This window comes from Vulpes vulpes, chromosome 10 (assembly GCF_048418805.1).
Source record: "Vulpes vulpes isolate BD-2025 chromosome 10, VulVul3, whole genome shotgun sequence".
NCBI classification, from domain to species: Eukaryota; Metazoa; Chordata; class Mammalia; order Carnivora; family Canidae; genus Vulpes; species Vulpes vulpes.
Window position 1 is genome coordinate 60,413,828 of NC_132789.1, and position 27,998 is coordinate 60,441,825.

The following is a 27,998-nucleotide window of genomic DNA, read 5'->3' on the forward strand; positions in this document are numbered from 1 at the left end:
CAGGCTATAGTGGTCTTTCTTTATGCTTACACTACACTCTGTTGGCCCGAGGTGGCACCATGACCAGATCAGGGCTAGTTCAGTTGCTCAGCTGCATCCTGGCCACTGTGTGGCCCGTGGCAAGATCACCCTTTCTGTGTCATGCTGTGAGGAGAATGAGTTCTCAAGGAGAAAAATCCGAACACATTAAACAATCTCTTAAGAAGTTACCAGAAGGTCATTTTGATGTACCAGAAGATTCTAATTTAGAGAAAGTACCACTAATAAAATGTCCAGGTTATGTTAATCCTGTTACCAAAGAAAAAGGTGGACCCAGAAGCCCTGAAACTGCCTGATATGGAGATTAGAAATGAGAAGGACACTGTATTGATTTTTAAGCCACGTATTATTAACTTCATAACATGTGTCATGACAGCTATCAAATATAGGTAAAATGTGGTGGCGTGAAAACATATGTGGGCTTTATAATCACCAAAAATTAATGAAAAAACCTGAAGACTCCCCCCAAAACTAGCAATGGGAATGCATAATTCAGACCTCCTCTTGTGGGAAGCAGAGTTGACTGAGAAGTCCAGATGTTGCCCATGGGATCTACCGCTGACTGTATTCCTGCTGAAGCCACACTTCCTACCAGCTGTTCTTAGCTGGTGAATGAGTATGGTGGAGCTGCAGTAAGTGAGCATGTGGCTCAGTCCCCTGATGGGGGACAGTGGCTCCAGGGCTCCCCATTAGCTATCCCAGAATTTTCTTGCTACTGTGCTGCCATTAGAGACTCTTCCTACCTTTCTTTCTCTCTCCTCTTCACAGGTTTCAGACTCTGCCTACATTTCCTTTTATAATTCAAAAACATCTCCCCAATAAATTTCTTTCCCATTTAGAAAAACAAAACACAACTCTGTTGGCCCATTGATGAATGTACTGCTTTGGGCCGTAAAATGTGGCTTCCAGAGGCTACAGTATGAGCAGGAACTTTGTGTGGGATACCCTTAAAAGGGGTAAGAGCTATGACAGGTGCTTAGATTGACTGACATTCGAGTAAAATAATATTTTACCTTGAGAGGTGCTGACATTTTGTTTGGAATCACCTGGGAGAATATTTTCTATAAATGTTTGCAGTGCCTCAGAATAAAAGGTTTAAGGAATCCATGTGGCACACTGATGTTGACCTTTTCCCTCTAGTTTTATAATCATTACTTTAATCATTACTTATTATGTTGCTTAGCAACTCTGTGGCATTATCTCCAAACCTAATATTAACTTGAAATACATTGGAAATGAAAATTATAGAAATGCGAGTCTTAGGAATTGATATTGTTTAAAGTAACTGTCAACAATAACATGATATTACAAGGCAGACAATACAATATAGAATATTTCATGGTATTTCTGAGTTTAACATAAAGAATAATCTAACACTGAGGAACTTTAATTAATAATAATAGAAGCATAATGGCAGTGGAAAGCCTTTCAGCTGGCTTTTCACATCCCTTAATCCAAATAACTTTTCTCAAGGGAAAGAACAAAACAAAATCCTGAATTATATATTTTTTTCTTCTTTGAAAATCATTCATAAAGGCAGAAAATGTAGCATGATTTTTTTTGAGCAGTACAATGCCATAATCAACTTAACGACTTTTATTATTCTCCTTTTCAAAATTTGGGCAATGCTTTGCAAAAGGATTAAGAAGAAGCAAAAACTCTCAGTTCCTATGAAAGAATGAAGGAAAAGTGGGTCACGGAAGGACACATTAATTACTTTGTCAACACTATTCATCGAAAAATCTCTCCTCTTGGCACTATGCTATAGTAATTACTTATAAGACAAAAATTTTGGCCAAACCAAAAGAAATCTTGAGCTAGTGTTCATATTGCTGGCGATATGAAAAACTAAGTGTAGAGAATTTATAAGACCTATATGATTTCCGGATATTTAAAGGCTTTTTCACTTTGAAAATAAACACTGACTTGCATACCTAAAAACGAAAAGAATTCAGGAAATGTATGTGGGCCTTTGAAAATTGGACATAGAGTTCAAAGAGAAATGCCACATTATTTTTGGTGAAATCCCATCTTTCACAAGTTAGCGAAAGCACTCTTAGACTGGTGTGGCTTTTAACTTTTGGAGGGATAGGGATCACCTCAAAATCTAATGAAAACCATGGGCTTTCTTCTTAGAAAAATACAGATAATAAAAAAAACAACATTCTCCAATGAATTTCTAGGGTCTGTAGAGCTACAGAAGTCCTTCTGGGAAAATGGTCCCAAAAGAAAAACTGTAATTCTAGAGAATGTGTTCTAAGTGCATGCCGTTGGGAGTGGCCTGAGGAAGGTGGAAATGAGGTGGGAGGTGAGGGGGTCTGGTTGAGAGTGTACAGGGTTAAATAATGTTCTTCAAAACTAAGGAACCCCGACAACTTACAGGTGACTTTTCTCCTCAATCATTGCTAGACACTTCCTAATTTCTCTACAAGTAGCATAAAGAAAATTACAATTTTGAACTCTGTCTCTGCTCTAATTTAGGCAAATGACCTTGGAAAATCAGTTAATCCTTCTTAACTCCACTCCTTGATCTGTAAAGTGGATATAATACTTAATTTGAAAACTATCTTAAAAATTAAATGTCATATGTAATGTTCAAAGGAAGCCCTCAAATGTTACCCATTATTGTGTTTACTAACACTACCAGAGCTTTGTATCTATCGCAGTTTTAACCTGTAGGCAAATCATTATTTAGCCAGAAAACTTTAAAAAATATAACAGAAGATGTTGCCTAAAATGAGAATATTTCCTTTAAATTCCAAGTGACATATCTTGGATATTTGTTGAAAAAAAACTGGTCGATAGATTTGAGCTACAATAATAGAAGAAAAAAGTTTTGTTAGAACAAAATTTTAACAGAAGATATTGGAGGTAAATGTTTAACTATTTAACTATTTTGGATAAAATGATTTTTATTTTAGAGATAAGCTGTATTTTATTTATTTTTTGAGATAAGCTGTATTTTAATTTGAGTACAACCCCATTGTTAAGCTTAGTCTTCTTTAAGGTTTGTTAGTAAAAAATAACCAAAAATTATAGTAGTATACACTTGTATTAATGCATTATTTTTGACATTTCAGAGTGCAGATGATTTGGATCTATCTGTCATTGCCCAGAACAAGAAATGTTTTGACAATGATATTGTTTGTTCCAAAAGTGTTTTGATTTCAGTTGGGGACACTGAAATTTACCTGAATGACACTCCTTACAAACAGGTTAGTAAATTATTTCTTTTAGGATCATTTTAACTTATCCTGAGAATACTGAAAACAAAATAGAAACAATTTAGGGTACTTTTCTCTGTGAGTGGTTACAGATTTAGATTTTCTTTTCTTTGTTGTTTTATGTGTCTTCAGTAAATCATACTTGTCTGTTTTATTTTTTTAAGATTTTATTTATTTATTTGAGAGAGAGCGAGAGAGTGAGTGAGAGAAAGAACGCCAGTGGTGGGGCTGGGGGGCAGAGGGAGAGGGAGAAACAGACTCCTAGATAGCAGGGAGCCCAATGTGGGGCTCGATCCCAAGAAACAAGACCTGAGCCAAAGGCAGATGCTTAACCAGCTGAGCCACTGAAGCAAACCAGTCTCTTTGGTTTATACTCCACTTCTCCATATTCCAATTCTTTCCTCTTTTCTTCAACCTCATGGTCACCATTCTGGCCCTAGCAACCATCATCAGGTATCTGGAGTATAGCGCCATCTTCCACACTAGACACTGGGCTTCCTGTCTCAGTTCTTCCCCTCTTCTCCTGCCATACCACAGCCAGGGTAGCTTTTTTTCCTAAAATGGGGATCTAATCTATCAGTCTAGTGCTTCAAGACTTTCAAATGACTTCCCAGTTCTCTGATAAGGCTTTCACCATCCTGACCATTATCACTTCTCCTGCCTCATGTCTCATCACTTTTCTGCTTCCAGCCCATGTTCCAGAAGTTGGAGCTTTTATTAGTTCTTCAGATATTCTTTTCTTTCACCTCTGTTTCTTCATGAATGTCATTGCTGCTACCTTCATCTGCCTTTTCTTTAATTTACTATTCTGTGGTAGGTCTCATCTTTACTCCTTCCGAGAGCTCCCCTTCATACCTTCAAGCACCTGGTTAGGACACGTATCACGCTTTAGTAAAATTACTTGTGTGGTTGTCTGTCTTCTCCATTTGTCTATGAGTTCTATGAGAATTGGGACCACTGTCTCCCTTATTTATTCCTATATTCTTGGAGGCTACCCAGTTTGAAAGAGCGAATACATTTCATTCATCCCTCCATCATCCCTACATCTATTCATGCATTCGCCTACTATCTACTAAAATCTGCATTAATTTTTAAGACTAAAATGGTGCAAAGACACTGCACTTGCCTTTAAGGAATTATAATCTGGTGAGGGAACTATTCAAGTAAACAAGAATGTGCAGTGTAACGTACTATGGCAGGAGTATGTATAAGACAGTGCGAGAATCCCTAAGAAGAAGCCAATCTCGGGATCCCTGGGTGGCGCAGCGGTTTGGCGCCTGCCTTTGACCCAGGGCGCGATCCTGGAGACCCGGGATCGAATCCCACATCAGGCTTCCGGTGCATGGAGCCTGCTTCTCCCTCTGCCTGTGTCTCTGCCTCTCTCTCTCTCTGTGACTATCATAAATAAAATAAAATAAAAAAAAAAGAAGCCAATCTTGCATGTTTAGTGTAATTGTTAGGCGTGTAGACTTTGGAGCCGGTTAGTACTCGCCTAGAACCCTTATTCTATCACTTGCTGGTTCTGTCACTTTGGGCAGGTTTACTTCACCTCTTCAAGTTGTGGCTTTCCAGATTGTAAACTTGGGATGATTATAGAATCTAGTTCTTATAAGTTCATATGAGGATGAAGTGAGGTAATAGATTTCAAGAAATGGCTTTCCTTCTCTCCTTCACCCTCCTTATTTTTGAAGGTTCAGAAGATATGCTCTGGTTTGAACTGAATTTTAAGGGATGAGTAGGGACATTATCTAACATACAGCTTTTCAAAAGTGGCCTCTCTGTGACATTTAAGAAGAGTGTTTCTCAAACTTTGATCTGTAAATGTGCATTAAAGTCATTTGGAGTATCTACTATAAGATCTGATTCCTGAGCCTCACCTCAGTAATTAGAATGGCTGAGGTTGAGAATGAAGATCATCATTATTAATGGTACCCCCAATTTTTCTGCGCGATAAAGTTTGAGAATTAATGCGGTAGATCATAGCTTCTATTTCAATCAGAAATACTGAGACCAACCAGGCAGCAATCAAGCTTGCAGCAAAACAGAGTTTGTATATCACATTGACATCTTTTGAAGGTAATTATTACAGTTTGGCAGAGCCAGCAGCTGGATATTCATTTATAGGCGAAGGTCTAAGAACAAGAATATGCTTCTTATTTTTAAAGAAAAAAACTGAAAATAGTAAATGTTCTTGTAGAGACAATTTGGCACATTTTTGAGGTGGTAATTACAGTTCAGTGCAGCTTTCAACTTCCAATATTCCCCTGTATGCAGGTGTCAATGAGTCTCTGTATCAGTTGTGAAGTATGAAGTAAGATAAAGGAAAGTCATAAAAATTGTTCGATCCTAACTAATCCCCTGCTAATATTTTTTCTTGAACATCAAAAGTGAAAATCAGTACCACTATTTTATGGCAGATGGATTGCTCATCTAGGGAAAGAAAAAAATCTGTTATTCTTTAAATAAACACACAATTTTGTTTTGTCAAATATGTAAAATATATTTTATGAATTTATTCAAGCTGCACTTCTTTAAATGTTTTAATTCTCCACATTTATGACTTTCTACATCATTAGAGTTTGTTGAAAGGGCTATAATTCTCATTGGTAGAGAAGGTCTCGATTTTAGGCAATTCATAACACCATCACTCTTCTAATGAGAAGTATCTTTACTTCCTAATTTGAGAAAAAAGGAACACAGTATCTCCTTTTGACCAAAGAGAACTGTTTTTCTTATGGTAAACTACTATATTTAGTAAAATTGAAGGATTTTTTTTTTTACCTCTATAGGCAAATAGAAAAAAAAAAACTTTTACATCAGGATAACAGGTGCAAAACTAGCCTGAATGAAATCTAACGATAATCTGCCTTATACAAAAATTATTTTTTTTCAAAAATTATTTTTATGTTCTAAAGATATGTCAGCCAGACCAAGGGAAATTTAATAGGAAAATACACACAAAAAACTGTTTTATGGATTACTTACTTGCTTTAATTGTTGCTGATCAGCCTGGAAGATGATCAGGCCAGTGCAGGAAGGTTTTAAAAACATATAAATCGCGCTTTGATCTAGAAGCTGAGAATACTGCTATAAACTTGACAAAGTACATCTTTCAAGGAGCTAACATTCAGGTGGTGAGAAGACAGATAATAGAGCCAAAGACAAATCCTACAATAGAAAGGTACTGAAAAGTGTAATCAAAACAATAAAAATAGGTTCTATGGCAGAGAGGGACTTGGGGCTACACACTTTATGGGCCTAGTGAAAAATGAAAATTTGATACCCCTTGTTCAAATAGGAATTCTTTTTCTCCTTTTGTTTTGCTGTCCCTCTTGACCTGTTATGGTGTGTGTGTGTTTCCTTTATTATTTAAGCCTTGCTCACTCAGGAACAAGGATACTCCCAGGTTAGGTGCAGACCCTCATAGGTACGCAGGGTCTTGCCCTATAACTCCAACTTGGAGCTTGGAAGTAGAAGGAAATGAGGTGAGATAGAGTCCATTAACTATATGTTTATATAATATGTGCTGTTATATATAATATACTGAGTACTTTTAAGTTTGAGCTTGATCTAGAAGACTGAAAACTCTTATGGATAGCACTAAGGTTATTTACCTCGCCCTAAGGAATGTTTCTAAAATGTCCATTATAGTATAGTATTTCTAAACTATGATTTTGTTATGATCTGGGGGAGAAAAATAATCAAAGGATTCCATATCCCCCTCCTAGTTTTTATTTTACTTCTGGTTAAATTTGCTTTATTTACTTTGATTTCACGACATATTTTTAAAGTTATTATATGAGTTAATTGCAATGTCAGACTTAATATAATCTTTTTTTAAAGAAAGTTTTATTTATTCATGAGAGACACAGAGAGAGGCAGAGACAGGCAGAGGGAGAAGCAGGCTCCCTGCGAGGAGCCCAATGCAGGACTTGATCCCAGGACCCCGGAATCACCATCTGAGCCTAAGGAAGACATTCAACCACTGGGCCACCCAGGCGTCCCTTAATGTAATGTTTTACAGGGTATGGCCCCTGCTCATAAGGAACATTGCATATTTGTTCTTTAGGCTAAATGTACTCTAAATTTTTCCAACAGATTCTGTCTCTAGTTTCTCTCTGATATTATTTATAGCACACAAATGACTTTCCTTTAACATAAACATGGTCTATCATTTTCCTATTCAAAAGCTTTTATTGAATGCATTTTGCACATAGATTAGCAGCCCTTGACTCTACGAATAACTTGGCTGCAAAAGGGTCTCCAGCTGCGTTTGTTATGGAATCTGTGTTCTAACCCTTTGGTGCTCTCTTTAGTCCTGAACAAATTTTGAACTTTCTTGCCCCTAAGTCTCTATTCAAGTTATTACTTTTGCTCAGAATGATTTCTTCTCCATTCTCATTTCCAGCTGTGTATACCCTCCTATGCCTCTTCCAGACCCATTCATACCCCACTCCTTGCAAGAAGCCTTTCCAAGTCCCTTTAATGGAAATAGATCTCCTCTTTCTCTCTCTGTCTTTCTAGAATAGATGGATAGATAGAGATAGATGGATCTGTCTATATGTAGATAATATATCTCTATCTATAGATGTATCTTTCTATTAATCTATTTACCTGTATATATACAGGGAGAGAGAGGAATACAAAGTTTGTGTTTTTGTTTTTCAATTATGCAGGTAGCATCATACATTTTTAGCATTCAATCGTATTATCATCAGCATAGAATTTGAGTCTGCAGCTATATCCCCTTACTGTACTCTATGTCTGTGCCTTTGTTTATGCTCTTTTCTATAGAAGAAATACCTTCTTCCCTTTGCTTATTCATCCATATTGACCCATCTATCAGATTGTGTCTCATTACCAATTTATGTATTTCCTAATTCAAACATATTTTATATATTTGCTTTCTCTTTTACTATAGAATTCAGAAAATACAAAGCCAAGCAAAAATACCAGTACATAGATACTTACTGGTGGATATTAATTAATGTTTACACTTTGGTTAGTGAACAAGGAATTCATTTTTTGCTTTCTTCCCCCCCTTTTTTTTTAAAGAAACGATCAGGTTTTTTTCTGGAAAATAAACCTACATACCAGCTTTGGAAGGCAGGGTTCTACATAGTAATATACTTTCCAGAGAATGATATCACTATTCTTTGGGATAAAAAGACAACCATTCATATCAAAGTTGGACCCCAGTGGAAGGTAGGTCAACCTAGTTGGTAGGCTAATGCAGGTGAGATGTAAGAACTGAAGTTACATTTACTTTTTGATGTTTTATGGAAATAAAATAATTGATATTTTCTTTAAGAAACAAGTTATATTTTCAGAATTTCTAACTCATAGCCCTGTGAAAAAAACTTTACCAATCATAGTGTTATGTAAAGTCCTTTTTGACTTTAACCTTGGAGTAACCAATTTTCCAAAGTTACTTAGGTCAGCTTCTTTCTTCCCATCCCTTTCAGTGTGGTTATGCGATATGTTTGTAATACAGTAAGATTCATTTATTACATTCTGCATTCTACCTTTTCCTCCACATTTTGGATTTTTTTAAGTTTGCATACAGTGCATGTGTAAAAAAAAAGTTATGGTCTAGAGTTCTATGGATTTTAGAAAATGTATGGAGTTGTTTATCTACCATCAGAGTTCTATAGAGAACAGATCTCTCCACTCCCAGATTTCTCCCATGTTGCCCCATTATTGTCAACTCCTACTGATTTATTTTTCATCTTTATAGTTTTGCCTTTATGCAGCCTCTTGGCAAAATATTTAGTATTAAATATGTTAATATTAAAAATTAATATTAAAGAAGTCTGGCTTCTCTGACTTGGCAAAATAGTTAATATTTTAATATTAAAAATTAATATTTATTTAATATTCATCCATGCTGTTGAAAGAATTAATAGTTTGCTCCTTTATACTGTTGAGTAGCATTACATTATATGGATGTGCTAGTTTGTTCTATTCATTCTTGGTTTAAGATTCAGTCTGGACTGTTTAGAATTTTTGGCAACTTATATTTTAAGTTGTTTTAAATATTATTTTCTGTTAAACATTGTATATTATTAAATATGTTATTTTAAATTTTATTAAACATTTTAAATTTATATATTAAAGTTGTTTTTGAAATGTTAATACATTTTTAAAAATCCAGTTTATCTGAAACTGAAATTGAGACTCATCAATATAATCTGTGGCAAATTAGGGAAAAATTTGGATAGTTACAACATATTCTTATAAAAATATGGAAAAGATACATATTTTTAAAGATTTTAATATGTTGTAAATTGAAGACAAGTATATGACAAGTATATTGAAGTCATTTTTTTTTAACCCCAAGCCCATATATCTATTGATAGGTGTTTGCTGGATTCTTGCATTTCTTTGATGCAAATTAAATAATTTAGTCATTGCCATACTTCTTCAGCCATGTTTCTCTGCAATTCATTATTATGTATCCTCTCTTCCCTACTCTTTGGAAGTGAATCAACCAATTATTCTTCTACCTTTCCCCCTTTACTGCTGCCGTAAAGAGTTGGGTGACCAATGATGGAAATGGCATTGTCTTTGGATAATTTTTGTGGCTTCTGAGAGCAGAGGCTGTATGATAAAAAGTGGTCATGACAGTTACAATCCCAGGGTTAATGTCAGTTTTGCTGAAGACATGGCTTGCTTCCTTCACCATTAGCTAAGGGGTGCATTCTATTCTTCAGTACATGAAGGGAGCATTCATTTTTATTTAATTTCAATGTTTTAAGGGGAATTTTCATTGTTTTAGGAAGATCATTCTTTTTTCTACTTTTGGTTTATCTTCTGCCCCTAAGAGTAAAGTATTTCACATTATTTGAGAAAAAGCAGTGGGTAATGTTGATGTAATTCATATGGCACTTCCAGTAACCATTTCAAAACTTATAATAACCTTTATAAGCATGGAGTTAAAAATATGGTTTTTATTTATGGAGTCTCATGGTGACATGATACATGAATATTAAGGTTAACTTTTTCTTTAGAAGTTATATTTCGGATGTTTTGGCTTTTCAAAGTATGACCTATAAAAAATTTATTATTTTTACTGTTTCAACATTTATAGGGTTGCAAAACCTCAAGCATATCCAGAGATGGGTTTTTCGTCATTAAAAATGTATATATATATGAATATGTACAAAACACATATGTGTACATGTGCACATAAACAGTAGTGTCTGTATTATACTTCTGTAAGTTACTTACATTATTACTTGTACCAATGCTAAGGCAATGGTAAGTGTAGATAGATAAAATTTGGGAGATGGCAAAACATTGTTAAGAAATTAAAATAACTGTTAAATATAATTAAATAAATATAATTAAGTAGATATGAAATTATGTCATCTTGAAACATATTTACATGGTTGTGGAAATTCTTAAAATGCCTATTTTTAATCTTTAAAATTTTTAGTGAATGAGCCTTTCCTTAAATGTTGAAGTGAGTATGGAATATGTTATATTTCATGATCATTTTCTTTCACTTTAGAACAAGCTGTCAGGATTATGTGGAAACTTTGACAAATGCACTTCAAATGATATGACCACTTCCAATAACTTGGAAGTGAGAAATGCCCAGGTATTTGGAGATAGTTGGGCATTAGGGCAGGTAAGTAGAATATATATGTCATAGAACTTAACATATTTTTTGGTATATTTTTTGCCTCAATCATTTTATTCTTATAAGGAAATTTATTTAGATAATATTTTGTGTCATATTTGTATAGTAATTCAGAACTGACAAATTACTTTCACACTTACCTTCTCCTGTAATGCTTGTGACAATCTTGTAATGTAAAAGATATTGCCTCTGTATGATAGATGAAGAAATTGAGGCTCAGGAAGGTTAAATGACTTGCCTAATATTATATGTCCAGAAAGAAGCAGAGATGTCATTGAGATTCATGTCTTTTAATCTCATGCTTTTCCTTCCATAGCAAATGCTTTATAAATGTATTTCTATTTCTAATAATGTACCTTTTGCCAACTCAAAGCAATGAATAAATGAAGGCATAATTTCTTACCATCTGTTCTCCAGGGATGGGTGTGTATGTGTGTGTGTGTGTGTGTGTGTGTGTGTGATGAATAGGGAATGGATTATGGATTTGCAGTCAACTACCTTTGGGACAAATTTGAATCAATTAGGTTAGACATATTTTTTTTTTGAAGGATTTCTTGAGGCATTATAAGCATCCAAGGGAGGGATGAATATGAAGGGTTTACTAACTTATTAACACAGAATCTATTTTTTATGTATTAATTCTCAAAGAAATAGTGTCCTATGGGCCACACTTTGAGAAATGCTGAGCTAACTCAGAAAACAGAGTCAAATCAGAAATTAGTATTACTCTTTTCTTCTCCTTTTCCTTTTTAGCCTATTTTTCTTTCTAATTGAAAGTGGTGTCCACACTACAGCTTTCCAGTTGGTTGCTATTTGGTTAATTGCTTTACCACTTTACCTAATGTATCTAAATTTCTTTAAAAGCATAAAAGGGGGCTGGGAGAAAATATTCACCTAATTTAGTAAAATTTAAGGAGCATATTTCAGTATGGCCTAAGCTGAAAAGTATAAACATTTTATTTAGTATATGAACTGTCTATAGAGAGATACAAAATCCTTTTTACTATGGCTTTCATATATCTTGTTGCATTTAGAAGTTTCTCAACAAATTCTTACATTTGTCCTTTTAAAATGAGTTAAGGAATAACCGATTTATAATACTTAAATATGTGGAGTATCAAAGAATTTTAGACTCCCTGTGATGTGTATTCTTATTCATACCTAATGGCCAAAACAAAAAATTAAAAAAAAAAAGTTTTTCATTTGTGAAGTTCAATTTAGCACTTAGATGCTTTCCATCTAAATCCATATGATAAACCCATCATATAATTAAAGCACAGCCTCTGTCATTAGGAATTTAGAGTCTAAGTTAGTAGTTGAGGTAGAAGAATTAACCATGGGAATAGGAGATAGGTGCTTTGATAGAGATGAACACAGCATGGCCTTCATTACAGTCAAAGGAAGGTTCCTGAAGGAAGTGCCATTGTGCTGAATCCTACAAGACTTACAGGAGCCAGAAAAGTGAAGATGTTGGGAAATAGTGTAGCAGCAAAGGAGGGAGAAGTCCATGAGAAGGTGTCAGGAAGACGGGTACCTAATGAGAATTTCAAAAAATTCAATATGGCAGTTCTGGAGGGTTTGTAGTAGGCAATGGCTGGAATGCAAAGTATAGAGCTGCAAGGTATGAGCGCTAGGATCCTGAACTAGTTGGGAGGCTCTTAAAATCCAGCTGATAATGATACATCAGTTAAGATTTAGAAAACTATACAAACTTGAGAGGCGTTAAAGATTAAAATCCTCAGCATCTGTTGAAAGATTACATTTAGGAAGCTGGAGAATTCAAGAAAGTCTCCTACCTTCCTGGCTTATTGGTTAGTTGCTGGCAAAGAGAAGAGAGATGGTGGAAGATAGTGGGGACAGGATAGTGGTATAGAGATAAGTACAGGCTAGGATGCATTGAGGAGAAACGACAGAGAAATTTACGTGGAGATGTCAAGTTTTGAGATGCAGGAAGGAGATTTGGGCTGGAAATATGGCTTTGGCAGTTACTAGGATATATGGGTTGTTGAAGCCCTGAGAAGTATGCGAAAAGAGAAAAACAGAGGCTTGAGGACCAAGCTTTGCACAGATGGGAAGGGGGAGAAAAATGGGGAGTAGCAGCTAATGAATTAGCAGGAAACCCAGAAGCAAATGGTGTCATAAGAAACAAATGAGAAGAGACATTTAAGAAAGCCCAAGTAATAAACAGAGTCAACGGTAGTGAAAGGTCAAGTGAGGTGAAGACCGAAATATAAAGGTCAAGTAAGGTGAAGGCCAAAATAAAAAATAAAAAAGTTGCCTTTATATTTAGGCAACTCTGATGAAGAGATCATTGATCTCCTTTCCAGGGTGGTTTCAGGGAGGTGGATTAGAAGAGGCAGAGACCAAATTGCTGAGTGCGTGACAGGTGAGCCTGGAGACACGTGTGTAGGTGTAACTCCTCAGAGGATGGCTGTGACAGGAATGAGAGAGCTGAAAATGAAAGGAAAGAGAGTCATTTGCTCAATATAATTTTTTAGGGACTGCATTGAGGGCAAATTTAAACTTTAAAAAAAGATTTTATTTATTTATTTGAGAGGGTGAGGGCAAAGTGAGAGAGAGCGTGAGCAGGGGAGGGACAGAGGAAGAGAGAAGCAGGCTCCCCGGGGAGCTATTCCAGGACCCTGGCATCAGGACCTGAGCTGAAGGCAGATGCTTAACTAACGGGGAGCATCCCCCCCAGGAGCCCCCATTGAGCCAAACTTAAAAATTGTTGACCTCTACTCTCTAATATGGCCAGAATTTTAATTGTTTGCTTAATTGCTTTCAAAAATAATACAGACTATTGAGTTGGCTGAGCACAGATGCTTTAGGTAAAACCTAAAAGGATGAGAATATGTGATTGTAATGATGGAGTCAGAATACTTGACTCTGGTTTCAGCTGCAGTGGTCACCCCTTTGAAAACTTCCTCTTCTCCCTTATTTCTCTTCAACAGTGTGAAACCCCAAGTGAATTATTTAAACCCTGTGAGGCACATCAAAACAAATTTCCTTATGCCAAGAGAGAGTGCTCCATTTTGTACAGTGATGTTTTTGCTCCTTGTCGCAATGTGGTAAATGGATACTTTACTAAACTTTCATATTTACGTGAGTACTGCTGTATGTACTAGAGAGACAGACAGGACATAGTTTAGCTAACTGTTGGCTTTTCAGGTGGACTAACCATTGTCAGGAAAACAGATTTGGTCATTTGTTTTTCTGAGGAAGTGATACATTTAGTTGATTTATTTTCTCCCTCATTCCATCTTACTTAACAGCAGACATTTGTACATAGTATTGGTAATATTCTGTTCTAGGTTATGAAGCTTTTTTACATATATCGTACATCCTCAAAGCAGGAAATGATTGGGCAAAGCCATAAGTATCTGTTTTTCTTCAGAGAACATTGCTGCATGGGCATTCTTCTCAATCCAACGTAGAGTTTGAAAGTATTAGTGGTGGCACATTTAAAACGGTCTTAAAAGCATATACCAAGGTGGAGTGTGATTTGTTCAGAAATATAAATTACTAAATGCCTTCCCAACATAATAATTTTAGGCCCCAATAGAAGTTGAAAAAATAGTTTAAGGTATTCAGAAAGATCAATAAAAGTACAGTTGGTGACAGAAAATTCTTTTAATGCCGTGTGCATATGCTAATGATGAAACAATGAGCTTTTACAAAATATCGAAATATTATTATATTGCAGGTGTTGAAATTATATTTTTTGTTAAATCCATTACTTGTTTTGCTAGTTCTTTGATCTTATATTTGCCTGATAAATTCCTTTCCCCTTTGGTCCATATATAGGTTTGAGATATTGAGAACTCTAGGTGGCAGTGTTAAACTGATAATACCAAATTTTGAAACTCTACCAGTTAAAAAAAAAAGAAAAAGAAAATCTACCAGTTAGTTTTCTTTTGAAAGGTTGAATTTTAATCAATTATAGTTAGTGCTTATTGAAATTAACTTATTTTAAATTTCATTTTCAGATTGATGTTACTTCTTTTGCCAAAAATTGCCATGAAGATACGTGTAACTGTAATCTCGGTGGGGATTGTGAATGTTTATGCACAAGTGTGGCAGCGTACGCATACAAATGTTGTCAGGAAGGGGTATCAGTTCACTGGAGGTCGTCCACTATTTGTTGTGAGTACCCCAGTTAGAACATCGTCAGGTGGGAACCTTATAAGGAGATTAATTTGTCTTACCATAGAACAAATACCATAGAATTCATGCAAATAGAATTTCTTTAAGATAACTAAATTTTCTATTCCTTTGACTATGCAGATAAATTGTAGTTTAGGTAAAGGACTTATAAAAATAAAAATCCAGGTAAGATTTTCTGTTCTGTTTGACATTGTCACTTTAACATTTGAACTATAAATTAAATACCATCCTCAAATTGTTTATGACTTCATTCCCCTTATGGCTGTGAATTTCACTGTTCTGATTCTAAGAAACAGATCTTTTAAAAAGGTGTTTTGAATTTGCTTTCAGATTTGAGTTTTTAAACTTTTTATTCACTTATGTAGATGGCAAGTCATCTAAATATTTTAACACGTTCAGTTCACATTTTTTAAATAGGCAGATATATTTGCCTACCTATAAAATCTTATGAAATTTAATTACAATACATCACTCTTTAGGAATCCTCTTTGCTTAGAGGAAGTTCTCGAATAATGATGTCATTCTGTGTTCTTTCACTTGGTCATGATAAACATGTAGCCATATTATGCATACTTTCAGATAAGTGGTCAGATTCTTATATAGTTTAATATTTATTCTTTTTTTTGTAGCACTTGACTGTGAATATTACAATGAAGGTATGTGACATTTAAATAAAGACTATTACTATAGCATTCTATGGGATATATTTTTAGATTAAAAGTTTTTGAACAACATGGCTGAGAAAATAGTTCTTAATTTGGTATATAACTCAATGAAAGCCTATATTTTCTAAAATGTATCTAAATTTCTAAGTACTTGAGTTAAAATAACAACAATGTGTAACTAAGTTATCAGCATTTAGGAGGCCCTCAATAAATGGTTTTTGTGTGACATGAATGAGTTGATGAAGGAAGTTAGCTAATTTTTTTTAGGTAAAAAGGATGAAAGGCATATACCAAATGCTTATCTTTTACCACTATTTATAAACATAGACATTATTCGCACATATATCATAGATGTCAAACAAACTGTAAGTGTGATGATAATATAAGGAATTTATTTCATCATCATTGAAGGCAAAAATAATTATTTACATATTACCAGAATGAGAATTTATTTATCAAACAGTATAATGGATCTCTCCTAGCCCCACCAAGCATCTAAATTTGCAGTGAGAAGTCTAAGAGGAAGTGCTACCTAGTACTAAGTCATAGATGTAAGAAGAGACAGTGTTATATCCTCAGTGAAAATGCCATATATTGACAGAATTTGAGCCTGCTTTTTGTCTGACCTACTTATTGAGGAAGGCATAGCCATGTAAACGTAATTCAAATGAGTAAGATGATCCAGTACAGTGCTCATTTTGTCAGTGACTAGACAAATTCTGGACTCATGATGGGATAAATTAGAGTAATAGTAACGGGAAAACTAGGCCATTACAAAACCCAACTAATCAAAGACATTTTTGGTCCCTTACTGAGCTAGGGAGAAACCTGTCAGCTATAAATATCTAAAGAAAGCCAGATAATTTTAGAGAAGTAGAGAAAACAGATTTTTTTTTAAATTTTTATTTATTTATGATAGTCACAGAGAGAGAGAGAGGCAGAGACACAGGCAGAGGGAGAAGCAGTCTCCATGCACCGGGAGCCCGACGTGGGATTCGATCCCGGGTCTCCAGGATCGCGCCCTGGGCCAAAGGCAGGCGCCAAACCGCTGTGCCACCCAGGGATCCCCAAGAAAACAGATTAAAAAGAAAATTGACATTTTAGTTTTTGGTTGCTTTTGTTACATTCATGGAAGTTCGATGGAGGAAAAAAAACTCAGCGTTAAAAAAATTCAGTGGTAGTTAGAGAAAATATAAGCCAAAAATATCTCCTGTTGAGGACTTTACACACACATGCGTGCACACACACACACTCCACATCAATCCTTTGGATGTCATGCTTAAACTGTGACTGCTTCCCTAATATTAATAATAGTAATATTAGCAATAGCTTTAACTATTTTACCTATAATTTAAGCTTCAAAATTTGCCTGTAAGGTATTATTATTATTAACACTTTATAGAGGAGGAAATTGAGGACCAGAGGGTTTAAAATAACTTGGCCGAAGTCACTTAGCCAAAAAATGTAGGAAAATGAGGTCTGTAAGCGATCTGCATTCAGAACCAAGGGGCTTGACCTCCCTGCTACGCTGCCTCCTGTACGGTTAACACATCCCAATCTAGGAAAGATCACTACACACTGTTACCATGCGCTCTACACAATGGACACAGACATCAGTTTGAAAAAAATGCTCCAGTAACTTCCTTACTTAAGAATTCCTGCCTCACACAGTTCTGCTGCAAAAATCTCCATCTGTGCCTTTGTACTTTCTGGCATTCCTTCTGCAGTCCTTTGGATCCTGAAGCAGAATTTTCTATGAATATTGATTTTCTACCTTTTGCTACTTGGTACATTTTGCTTTCTGTCAACAAGCCTGCTGCAGTACCAGTGATGGTTCTTTTTTCTGAAGTGTTATAGGATTCTTCAAACCGGTTCTTCTCGTGTCATCTATAATACTATATTGGGAATATTCAGAGGGTGAACACAGTGTATTTAGCCCCCATGAGACACTGATCAATTCAGTGGAGTGACAGGGGAATCTATTTCTTGTGATCAAAACAATAGAAAAAGCATTAACCTGCCAAGGAGAGTAGGATTTTATAAAAAAATAATGCGATGAAGATTGATGATTGAAGGGGAATATAGAATTGAGGAGATTGTTGACAGTGGTCATGAAAAGAAACTAATTTCAAATGACCATTTTTAATTTCTTAAATTAAGTCATCCCAAATAATTTAATAGATTTTTAAAGCCCATTAGTCTTCTTCAGATATTCAGCACTGATATATTTTTCCTTTATTAAATACTGGGCACTGTGTGATCAAGCTAATGTAGAAATAAAGAATTGTGATTCTGTAGAAGGAAAACAAAAAAGTAGGAGAGTTCAAAGGTTACAGTTGAGCTTATTCCAATAATTCTTTAATGCCAAGACCGTATATAATATCTTCATGTTCATTTTATGGCATTTACTAAAAATATAAAGATTTTATTATTGTGTGGTTGTCAGCAAGCAAGGACTTCAATATTCCACTAAATATTGTTGTGTAAGTTTTAAGTTCACTTATTATATTAATGATGAATACTTAAATGCACCAAAGTTTTTGGAGTATTTCTTTGTTATTAAAATGTAATCCCATTGAAATGACAGCTCGAATTGTAAAACTCCCATGCCAATTTATAATCTCTTATTTGCATTTAACTAGGGCTTGGAGAAGGGCCGTTCATGCTGGCAAGTTATGGACAGAGTGGCCTTATTTTGGGGGCCAATATGACCAGTAGAAGCATTTTCTCTTTGCCAAGGAGTAGTATTCATGGCAATTTATTTTTTAATTTTATGATCACTCCAGGCCTTTTTAAAGAGAAGGCATCATGTAAGTATAGTTTCCAGTTGAAAATAGGAATTTTATTTTCCATTTACATTTTTTCATTTGTTCATGCAGTAGCTATTAATTGGGGATCTAATATGATTATGGCATTTTTTTAGGTGTCCTAAGAGATAAAAAATAAAATAAGACCCTGGTACATGAACCAGCTATCTCTTTTATATGTAAAATCTTTTCTTTTTTTTATCTCTTGGCATATATACGTTAGAATTGCAATTACTTGATTGAATTTTTGGTCCTATATAAAGCACAACTTAAATTTTCATAAAAACCATTGTAGACCTGATTTGAAATTTTTGAAATTTTGATTTGACATCAAAGTTAAATATTATTAAGAAAATAAATCAGAATGTTATCCTTATATGGCCTTATCTGTCCTCAGACCTGGTCCCACATTTACCGGTTTGCATCTGCGGATCTATACTGGTCATATCCACTTGGTGCTCATTCTAACCAGTGGTTGGTGTCCCTTTCGGATCTGGCGATGCTCAGGCTATGTTATTGCTATACTAGCACTACTTAGAATCATGTATGAGGTATTGTATGAACTTAGGAAATATTTATTAAATGAATCAGATTTAACTTTTATATTTATTCTGAGAAATCTTCCAATTTCTTATTTAGAATGAATTGCTTTTTTCTAGTAAAAAACACTCCTTTAGTTCTTTTTAATCTATGAAAACACCTATCTTTTTGCATCTTCTCGTGCTCAGCAGAGGGACTTGCAAGTTTTAAGATATAATCGATGCCTTTGGAATCATATATTGGATTTAAGTGAGCTCTTTATTTGATAATTCATAATAATTGATGTTTTTAATATAAAAATCCTAATGGATTTAAACTAAAAAATTCGAACTTAAAAAAATTAAGATCTAATAAGCCTAAAATTTCAATTCAAAAACCTTTATATCATGGGTTTTACAAATATAAGGAAAGCATTTTGAAATGCTTAACAAAAAAGGATGACATTTCTCAAATGCTTTATAGTTTGTTCATTAGCCATTTGATCATCTATTGAGAAACAGACAATAATGTTGAACGAGTAGTTTTTATCCTAATGCAACAATATCACTTGTAAGAATATTTACCCATTAAGAACCCAGTGATATTGAAATGCAATGGCATGCCTAAATTGGATCTATTTCCCTATTCTTTGATATCACTCAATTTAGCCATTTGGAGATTCTGTGCGTTTGAAAATGTTAAAGCTTGTAAATACAAAATATGTGTCCAATTAACCATTCAATTCCTTGTATGAAATTGTGTGCTCTGGGCTCCTAGGTTGATATCTCCCCCTCACCCCCCCACCCCCGGGGACATGAGAAATCATTTAAAGAATAGAATTCAGCAAAGACTGATCTTTTTGAGCTGCTGTCACTGTTATTCATTATATTAAAATATTAATTTTCCTTTTAGAGCTCTTATAATTCATTTCTGAAATCATTAAGATTAGTATTAATTATATATGACAGTTGTATAGTTCTATTTTTGTCCACTTTATAAATATATTTATAATGCTGATGTTGATGATCTGCTTTCTTCAGAGAACCCAGGGGGTGTCAAACACACTGCTCTATGTTTTACAGCATTGGCACTTATTTCCTTGGAATCTGCTGAAAGGCCAAACTATTTTCTGTATGTCCATGATGATGACACTCTTAGTTTGGAACTGTGGCAGGCGAATTCAGCCTTCCATCGGAGAGCCACATTTTTCCACCATCAGGGGCTCTGGATTCCTGGTTACAGTGCATTTGAGTTATACAGCAAGAAAGGCTTTTTCATCATCTTCACAGATTCTAGTGTCAAAGCATCAAAATATGATGATTCTGAAGAATTCAAACATTCAAGTAGCTTCAGCATAGAAGGTATGGTTATTGAGATTTTCACAAGGAGAATCAATATATAATTTACATTATGGCAAAATATTAATCATATTTCAATTTTTAAGTCATTCCTAAAGGAGTACAAGTAGATCAAATAGTATGACCTTGGGTGAGTAGGTTTCTTAACCTCTTTGTCCTTCAGTTTGTGTGAAATTAACATAAGGGAAATAATAATATCTACTTTGTAGAGTTAATTATATCACATAAATTAAGTGGTAAACAGCTTAAAACAGCCCTAAGTAATGTTACTTTTAATTGTGGCCCCAATTATTGCTTTCAGTAATATCCGGATTTTGGAAATAGAGTTTCCTCACATCTCTTGGGTCTACTGTTTGTACTTACTTTTTCTTTCCTAGAAGATAGCTTCTCAATAACCTGATTCTTAATGATAAAGACAGCATGTCTATCTCTGTTTTTTGAATAGCAGGGTATCTAGTTCCATTGATCTCTGGAAGATTTCCCTGGTTCAGTGGAAGCCTGACTTTGTTTCTAGAAATTCTTAGAATTGGGATCCCTGGGTGGCACAGCGGTTTGGCGCCTGCCTTTGGCCCAGGGCGCCATCCTGGAGACTCGGGATCCAATCCCACGTCGGGCTCCTGGTGCATGGAGCCTGCTTCTCCCTCTGCCTGTGTCTCTGCCTCTCTCTCTCTCTCACTGTGTGCCTATCATAAATAAATAAAATAAAAAATTTAAAAAAATGTTTAAAAAAAAAGAAATTCTTAGAATTTTATAACTATTGAATTTTCTGAATTTCAGAGAGGAATCTTCACTGCATCATCTGATGTTTAAAAGTCATGATTTATTTTCAAAATCTAGGAGCTTGACATATACCTTGGGTCTCCCAAAGAAATTGTTTCATTTTAACACTTCATTCATTTCATTCATTCATTTTCCTTTCTCTTGTGGATAAATTTCTGCAAACCTTCATAGTCTTTGGATTTTAGAAATTCAGACAAGCTTCAATTTTTTGCCTATTAAGAAGGGTTTCTGTACTGATTAGAAAATGAGTCACTGACATGCTTATTACGACATTCTATGGAGTAGATATGATATTTTTACCTGAGTTTACTTAAAAATTGAACATTATGAACCTCTATTTCCCCTCCAATCTAGAAATCTGCTCCATTAGACTAAGACCCAGTGGCCCAACCTGAATTTTGGAGAAGTGCTGCCAAGGGCATTATCAGCATGTCAGAAATTGGTATCTTTGTGGGAAGGAAAGACCCCTAGGAAACTCTAGGGGTCTACTCTAGTCTTGGAACCAATCCTCTGTCAGGATCCACAATTCCAGTGACCCAGATTTAATGGCCACTTGAACCTTTGGATGCATAGATGCCTTCTGAAAAGTTTTATTTCCCTATTCATACTTTGGAATTGCATTCAGTATCCAGAATCTGAGAAATATAACCTCTACCCTGAACTTTCTCCTTTGTGGAGTTCTTCTTCAGAGATAATTTTGGACTGCTACAGAAAGACTGTTTTATGTTGTAGGAAGAGGAAACTACTGGCAGAGTTTGCAGGAGAAAACTCTTCAATCTTCAACCAAGGGAGGTTTTATAACTGTTAAACATGTATTATTAAAATCCATTCATTTATTTCTGTCATCAGATAATACTTATCATGTGCAAGGCAATGCTGTAAGTTCCGTGAGAAGAACAAAGATGGAATGCTCTTCCTAGGTTTGATGTCAGCAAACATGTCTTTGGTCTTAAGCATTTTCCTAATTGTTTGAATTTGGCAAGTCATCTGGCTCCTGTGAGCCTCAATTTTTTCATTAATAAAATGAAAACAATACTCAACAGGCTTACAAGAATAAGATAGAATAATAGACAGAAAATTACTTTGCAAAAAAGTAAATTTCCAAACAAGTGTTCTATATTATTATGATGTGTAAATCATGAGAACCCTCCGAATATAAAGAGAAAAGATTTTTTAATTTTCTTGGCTTTCTCCAACTGCTGGCTTTTTAAAATCTTTGGAAGGTAGACTAACAATTACATGTTCAATCTTACCATGAAATTCTTTCATCACCAAGCAATTGCAATTCCTTTTCCCCTAGCGCTGTCTTTTCTACGGCCTTACGGTCAAGGAGGGGTCAAACCCTAGAAGGGTTACTATCATAAATCATTACTTTTCAAGCTGTACATCAAAAATATGTGCAAATAGAGACTTTATTTTTCCCCCCAGAAATCCAGGCAGCAGTGCCCTACAGGAGGATGTGTGAATGGAGATATGAACCTTGTGCCACTCCCTGCTTTAAAACATGTAGCGACCCTGAAGCACAAGCATGTAAATTTCTTCCACCGTAAGTCATGTTTAACTATCCAATGAGCACATTCCAGTACTAGCAGATTCTTCTCTTGGTGGATTTTTTTAGAACTTTAAAAAAAAAAAACTTCTCAAGAATAATTTGTATGTGCTCTATACTTCTAATGAGGCCATTTCATTTTATTCAAGCAATAATTATTGAGGGTCTGCTTTGTGGCAGGAAATCTAGCTGATACAAATATAGCAGTGAACAAAACAGTTAAAGTACCTGCCCTCATGCAGCTTATACTTTGTTGGGTTAAGGCAGAGAGTAAACAAATAAAAACATAAATATGTAATACAATATATTGTTAGATGGAGATACGTGTTATGGAGAAAAATAAAGGAAACTAAGGGAGACAGAGAGCATAAGACATGTGTGTGTCTTTGCTCATTAATGTAGGGTGGCCAGGGAAAAACACATGAACAAGATAGTGTGTGGTCAGAGATATAAAGGAAATGAGGGAACTGGCAAAATGGATATCTGGGGAAAGAGTCTTTCAATCTGAAAACAGTGCAAAGGTACTGAGGTAGGAATGTGCTTAGTGTGTTTGAAGATAACCAAAGAAGTCAGTTAGTTGGAGCAAAGTGAGCAAAATTGAGAGGTAGGAGATGAAACCAGAGAATCGCAGTGTGTGAAAATCATACTGGGCCTTATGGTTCATTGTGAGGACTTTGTTGTTGTTTTTTATTTTCTCTGAAAAAGCCCTAGTATATTTTGGACACAGGAGTCACATGATTTGATTTATGTTTAAAAAGTTCCTTGGGCTGTTGTACTGACTGATGGGGAGGAGAAGGACAAGGGCAAAGCTGGTTAGTAATTCAAATAAGACATAAAGGGGATTTAACTAGGTGGGTAGCCCTGAAAGTTATGAAAAATGTAAAGATTCAGAATATAAATTGAACTTAGGGTCATGAGGTATGCTAATTTAATATCAATTGATTTCGTATTAATTAAGAGAGAAAAAGGAGTTAAACTCGAGTGTAGACCTTGGCAATTTGTAGGTCGACCATATAAAATTGCTGCTTTTGTAGTAAAAACTGGTCAAATATTAAGAAATTCAAAGGGTTCCACTTACTGGAATGACTTAGTTGTTGTTTACCGAGGTAAGGAGGATGTTAGGAGGAGCAATCTGCAGGAAAAGTCAGGGATTTAATTTTTTTTTGAGGGGGGAAGGAATTTAATTTTGAGGATTTTAGATTTGAGTCTGAGAATTATTCATTTAATTTGACAAAACAGAGAATAGGAAGAGGCAAAATGGAGACAGAGCATAAACAGCTTTTCTCTCTTTTTTTAAAAAGGAGTTTTGCTGTAAAGGAGAACAAAAAAAGGAACAATAATAGGAGGGAATTTTTTTAAAGGATCATTTTACATGAGGCATTTATGAGCTTCTTTTCTCTGACAGATTCTGGCACTACAAAAGGTCCTGGTCATATGAATGAATGAGACACGGCACCTCTTTTAAGGAGCTCCCAGTCTTTAGGAAGAAGATAATGATAATACAGTGGGGAGAGGGCTAAGCAATAAGGACACCAGCTAGCACCCTGTGGTCTTTGTAGTGAGGGCTGTGAAGTGGGTAATCGCTTTATCCCCATTTGCAGGGGAAAAAACCCACAGAGGCGCAGAGAGGGGACACAGTTTGCTCTCAGACAGTTTGCAGGGCCCCTGAAGCCAGGCTTTTAACCTCAACAGGGCATGAAGTGAGGTGGGAGCAGAGAGAAGGGCATATTTATATTTATTTTCCTAAAAATAAGAACAGCCAGTTCTTTATGAAGACACGGTCAGCATTCACTTGGACCTCTTGTATTTGCACATCTATTTCCTGCCTCTTCGGGGAGCCATCAGAAGGAAGGGACACAAGGGGGTGGGGAGCAGAGTCAGGAGGGCACAAGGGAAAGGGAGGAAAAAGAAAAGAGGGCAGGGAGCATGGCCAGCCTGGCCCAAGCGAGGACATGAGGGATACTTTGGAGAGGCATGGAGCCGGTTCATTACTTCTTGTGGTATAACCAGGCTCCTGGGCCCTGCAACCCAGATTCTCAAGGCTTCCCTCGTTTGGTCTGTAGCTATTCCCAAGCTTCTGGCACGGTATGGAATGGTTTGGAAACAGAGAAGAGATTCAGGATGAAACTTTGCCTCTGCCAAGCTGTGTCTCATTTCCACCTCTTTCAACCTCTCCCCCTGCCCTGCACCAGGGGACCTAATTACTGCTCCTCCTTGCAAGTGCAGTCCTGCAGGGAGACTCTAGTACCTCTGCACCCCTCCTCCAGGTCCCCAGCAGAGCCACCATCCTCATTCTGGATGGCTGCAGTCTCTGGCACAGAGCAAGGGTTTAAAAACAAAAATATCTAGCAAAAATGAGAACTTCTATGAGAAAAGATGCCCACCAGCATACCGTAAGGCCCATGTGTAAATCTGGTAGTTCCTGTTAGGTAATGTTATGAAGAGATGGTATACGCCTGAGGCATTTATTTATGAGTCAGAAGTTGAACAGAGTATCAGTTGTATGGCAAAATAAAGAAAAATCTAATCTTCTTAACAAGGCATGTTAAATGAATAAGTTACTATTGTTTGCAAAATATTTTAAGAAGGTGGCTGTGGTTTTGATTTGCATAAAACAACTACAAGGTAATTGAGTTGCACCAATCACCGCATCACAAAAGTAACATTTATTTCGTTTAATGATAACAACTGGCCATAGTCTCTTCAGCAATATATTAACTTGAATTTTTCTTTTTTTGGTTGACAAAGTTTAGAGTAGAAGAGGGATATCATATACCAGTTAAAGTTTTATTATTCAAGTTCGCTTTGTAAAATAAACGATTGGTCACATAAGCTAAGCTGTTTGTTTAAAAAAAATCATCTGTGAGGGAGGTATCCAAGAGATGGCTAAATGTGTCTCGTTAAAAGAGAAATTAGCCTTTTTTTTTTTTTTTAAAGCACTAGTTCATGGGTTTCCTTCCATGAACTAGTGCCCTCTGGTGGAAATATTTACTCTTAGTGTCAAGTTCCATTTTCATCTTGAATTGGAAAGAGGCCTTGAGTATTTTTAATTCAAATTCTTTACAGAAGTGGCAATTGGAAATGTCTAAAATTATTAAAAATATTATTACTAAATGCTAGTGTATTTGAAAGGCAGATAAGCAAGGCTTTTTATAGAAAAATATTTTCATTAATTCTCTCTAGTATGTATGAATCTAATAATTAGTTATACACAAAAGATTGCATTTATTTCCTTTGAATCAGAATAAATTGGACTCTGAGCTTCAACTGGACAAGAAAGAAAATGTAACCTCACTTGTTATATTGTCTTCATTCCCTTTGATAAGACGTCCAAGCCATAGCTTCTTTATTTTATTTTTTATTATTTTATTTTATTTTTAAAAGATTTTATTCATTTATTCATGAGAGGCAGACTCCCTGCAGGGAGCCCGATGTGGGCCTCGATCCCAGATCCCAGGATTACACCCTGAGCCCAAGGCAGGTGTTCAACCACTGAGCCACCCAGGCGTCCGTACCATAGCTTCTTGAAATTTGGGACCCTTGCCATGCTTCTGCGCCATGCATGAGAAGTGAAGATCCTTAGGAGAACCAGACATCCTGGACCTTGAAATCCAGTCTCCAAAGGTTTATATACAACCACATCCTCCCAGGACTCTGCCAAACATTGGGGCTCTTAAGAAGGGCAGCTTCTGCTCCTCCCTTTCCCTGTCATCAAAGAACAGCAAAAATGTTCCACCTCCATCCTTCCCACCTAGAGATTCCCAGTATCTTTCCAATGAGTTTAGGGTTTACTCATGGCCAGGGAGAGGCACTCAAGTCTTGTTCAGCCAGTGTCCTTAAGGATATTTAAAAAGCATCTCTATCTGCTGAGATTTGGGGGAGTGTAGGAGGGGAAAGTACCACAAATGTAGATTACAATCACAATAAATGAATCTCCTGCATTTCCAGTGATTTATAGAGCGTGGCTTTAGTATGTTCCAAACATAAGCGTATGTTTTGATAATTCTGTGTTCAAATTCTTCATTAATCATGAGCGATATCCCTTCACCATCCCCTAGGGATTGGAATTTCATAAAATGAAGTATGATGGGACGGTAGCAAATGGAGCACTCCTTAGTGCTTGACAAAGAGAATAGAAGACTTTCAGGAAGAATATGTCTTAGTTGCATATATTAAATGCAGTAGTTTTTATATTTTAAACTTTTTTCACTTTGATTTTTTTTTCCATGTAAAGGGTTGAAGGATGCTTGCCCTACTGCCCTAAAAATATGATCCTTGATGAGGTCACCCTCAAATGTGTTTATCCAGCAGACTGTAAGTGGGAAACTTACCTAATTTATTCTGAAAAATGATACACTTGACTATTTTTTTTTCTCTGCTGATAGCAAGTGGTTGTAAGCAGAAGTTTTAGATAACAAACTTTTATAAGATTCTTCTTTAATATCCCTTCCACGGTTTTTTGTTTCTCCTTACCTTCTAAAACATATTCATCTTCCATCTAACATCCCTCTTGTACTCTCTCTTCCAAAACATTTTTCTTGAAGCTAAAGATCCCTATAGGAAGTATATATGGGTCTCATTTTAAACATAACTGATTAAGGAAGAGTCTGTGTTTTTTTGTAGGCATTCCTCTGATTCCCACAGAACCAGCATTAATGCCACCAGGTAAGCCATCTCTACCCATGTTTATAGCTATTGTTGCCTTTTGAGACCTAAAATTAGCATTATGTAATTGAAGTCTTGGCACATTTATAACAGCTCCTGGCATCGGTACTATCCTATTGACTAGAAAACCCAGCAGTCACCCTATTTCATTGCGTAGCTGCTCACTGGCTCAGCGTACCAGGTTTTCTGAATGGCTCCTCCATTTGGTTCACCTCTTCTTCCATTTTGGTGGTATGAATGACAAGGACTCCCCACTCCCCTCACATTTTAAACCTAGAATTTGGGTTTCACTAAATGTTGCTTAAATTTTCACAGTGAGTGAGTTCACTCTAAAGAGATGTTAATGCAAATGAAGTCATCCTTTGGGCACTTCCATTCCCATTGCTGTGTCCTGTCCCAGCCTCTGGAATAGCTATTCTGGCTCAGACCTCGCTCTCTCCCTCTCTATGAAATTTGGCTTAGGAAAAGATTTGGTAAATCTACTCACACAGTAAGGTTTGACAAACAATGTATTATTTTTCCTGAAATTATACTTTAGAAAAGTTCAGATACTTATTCTTTTTTTTTTTTTTTGGTTATA

The 27,998-nt window shown here is 35.7% G+C and overlaps 1 protein-coding gene and 1 pseudogene across 1 annotated transcript in view; both read left to right on the forward strand.

The window, feature by feature from the left end:
• Positions 1–27,998, forward strand: part of OTOGL (otogelin like) — a 133,409-nt gene that overhangs the window by 64,932 nt on the left and 40,479 nt on the right. Inside the window, 11 exon segments of the mRNA XM_025992164.2 lie at positions 3,120–3,254; positions 8,319–8,468; positions 10,777–10,896; positions 13,863–13,979; positions 14,898–15,054; positions 15,705–15,731; positions 18,383–18,550; positions 20,149–20,427; positions 22,633–22,750; positions 26,988–27,067; positions 27,377–27,418. Coding sequence (XP_025847949.2) covers positions 3,120–3,254; positions 8,319–8,468; positions 10,777–10,896; positions 13,863–13,979; positions 14,898–15,054; positions 15,705–15,731; positions 18,383–18,550; positions 20,149–20,427; positions 22,633–22,750; positions 26,988–27,067; positions 27,377–27,418 — 1,393 coding nt within the window.
• On the forward strand, positions 60–335 carry LOC112914879 (succinate dehydrogenase assembly factor 4, mitochondrial pseudogene; annotated as a pseudogene).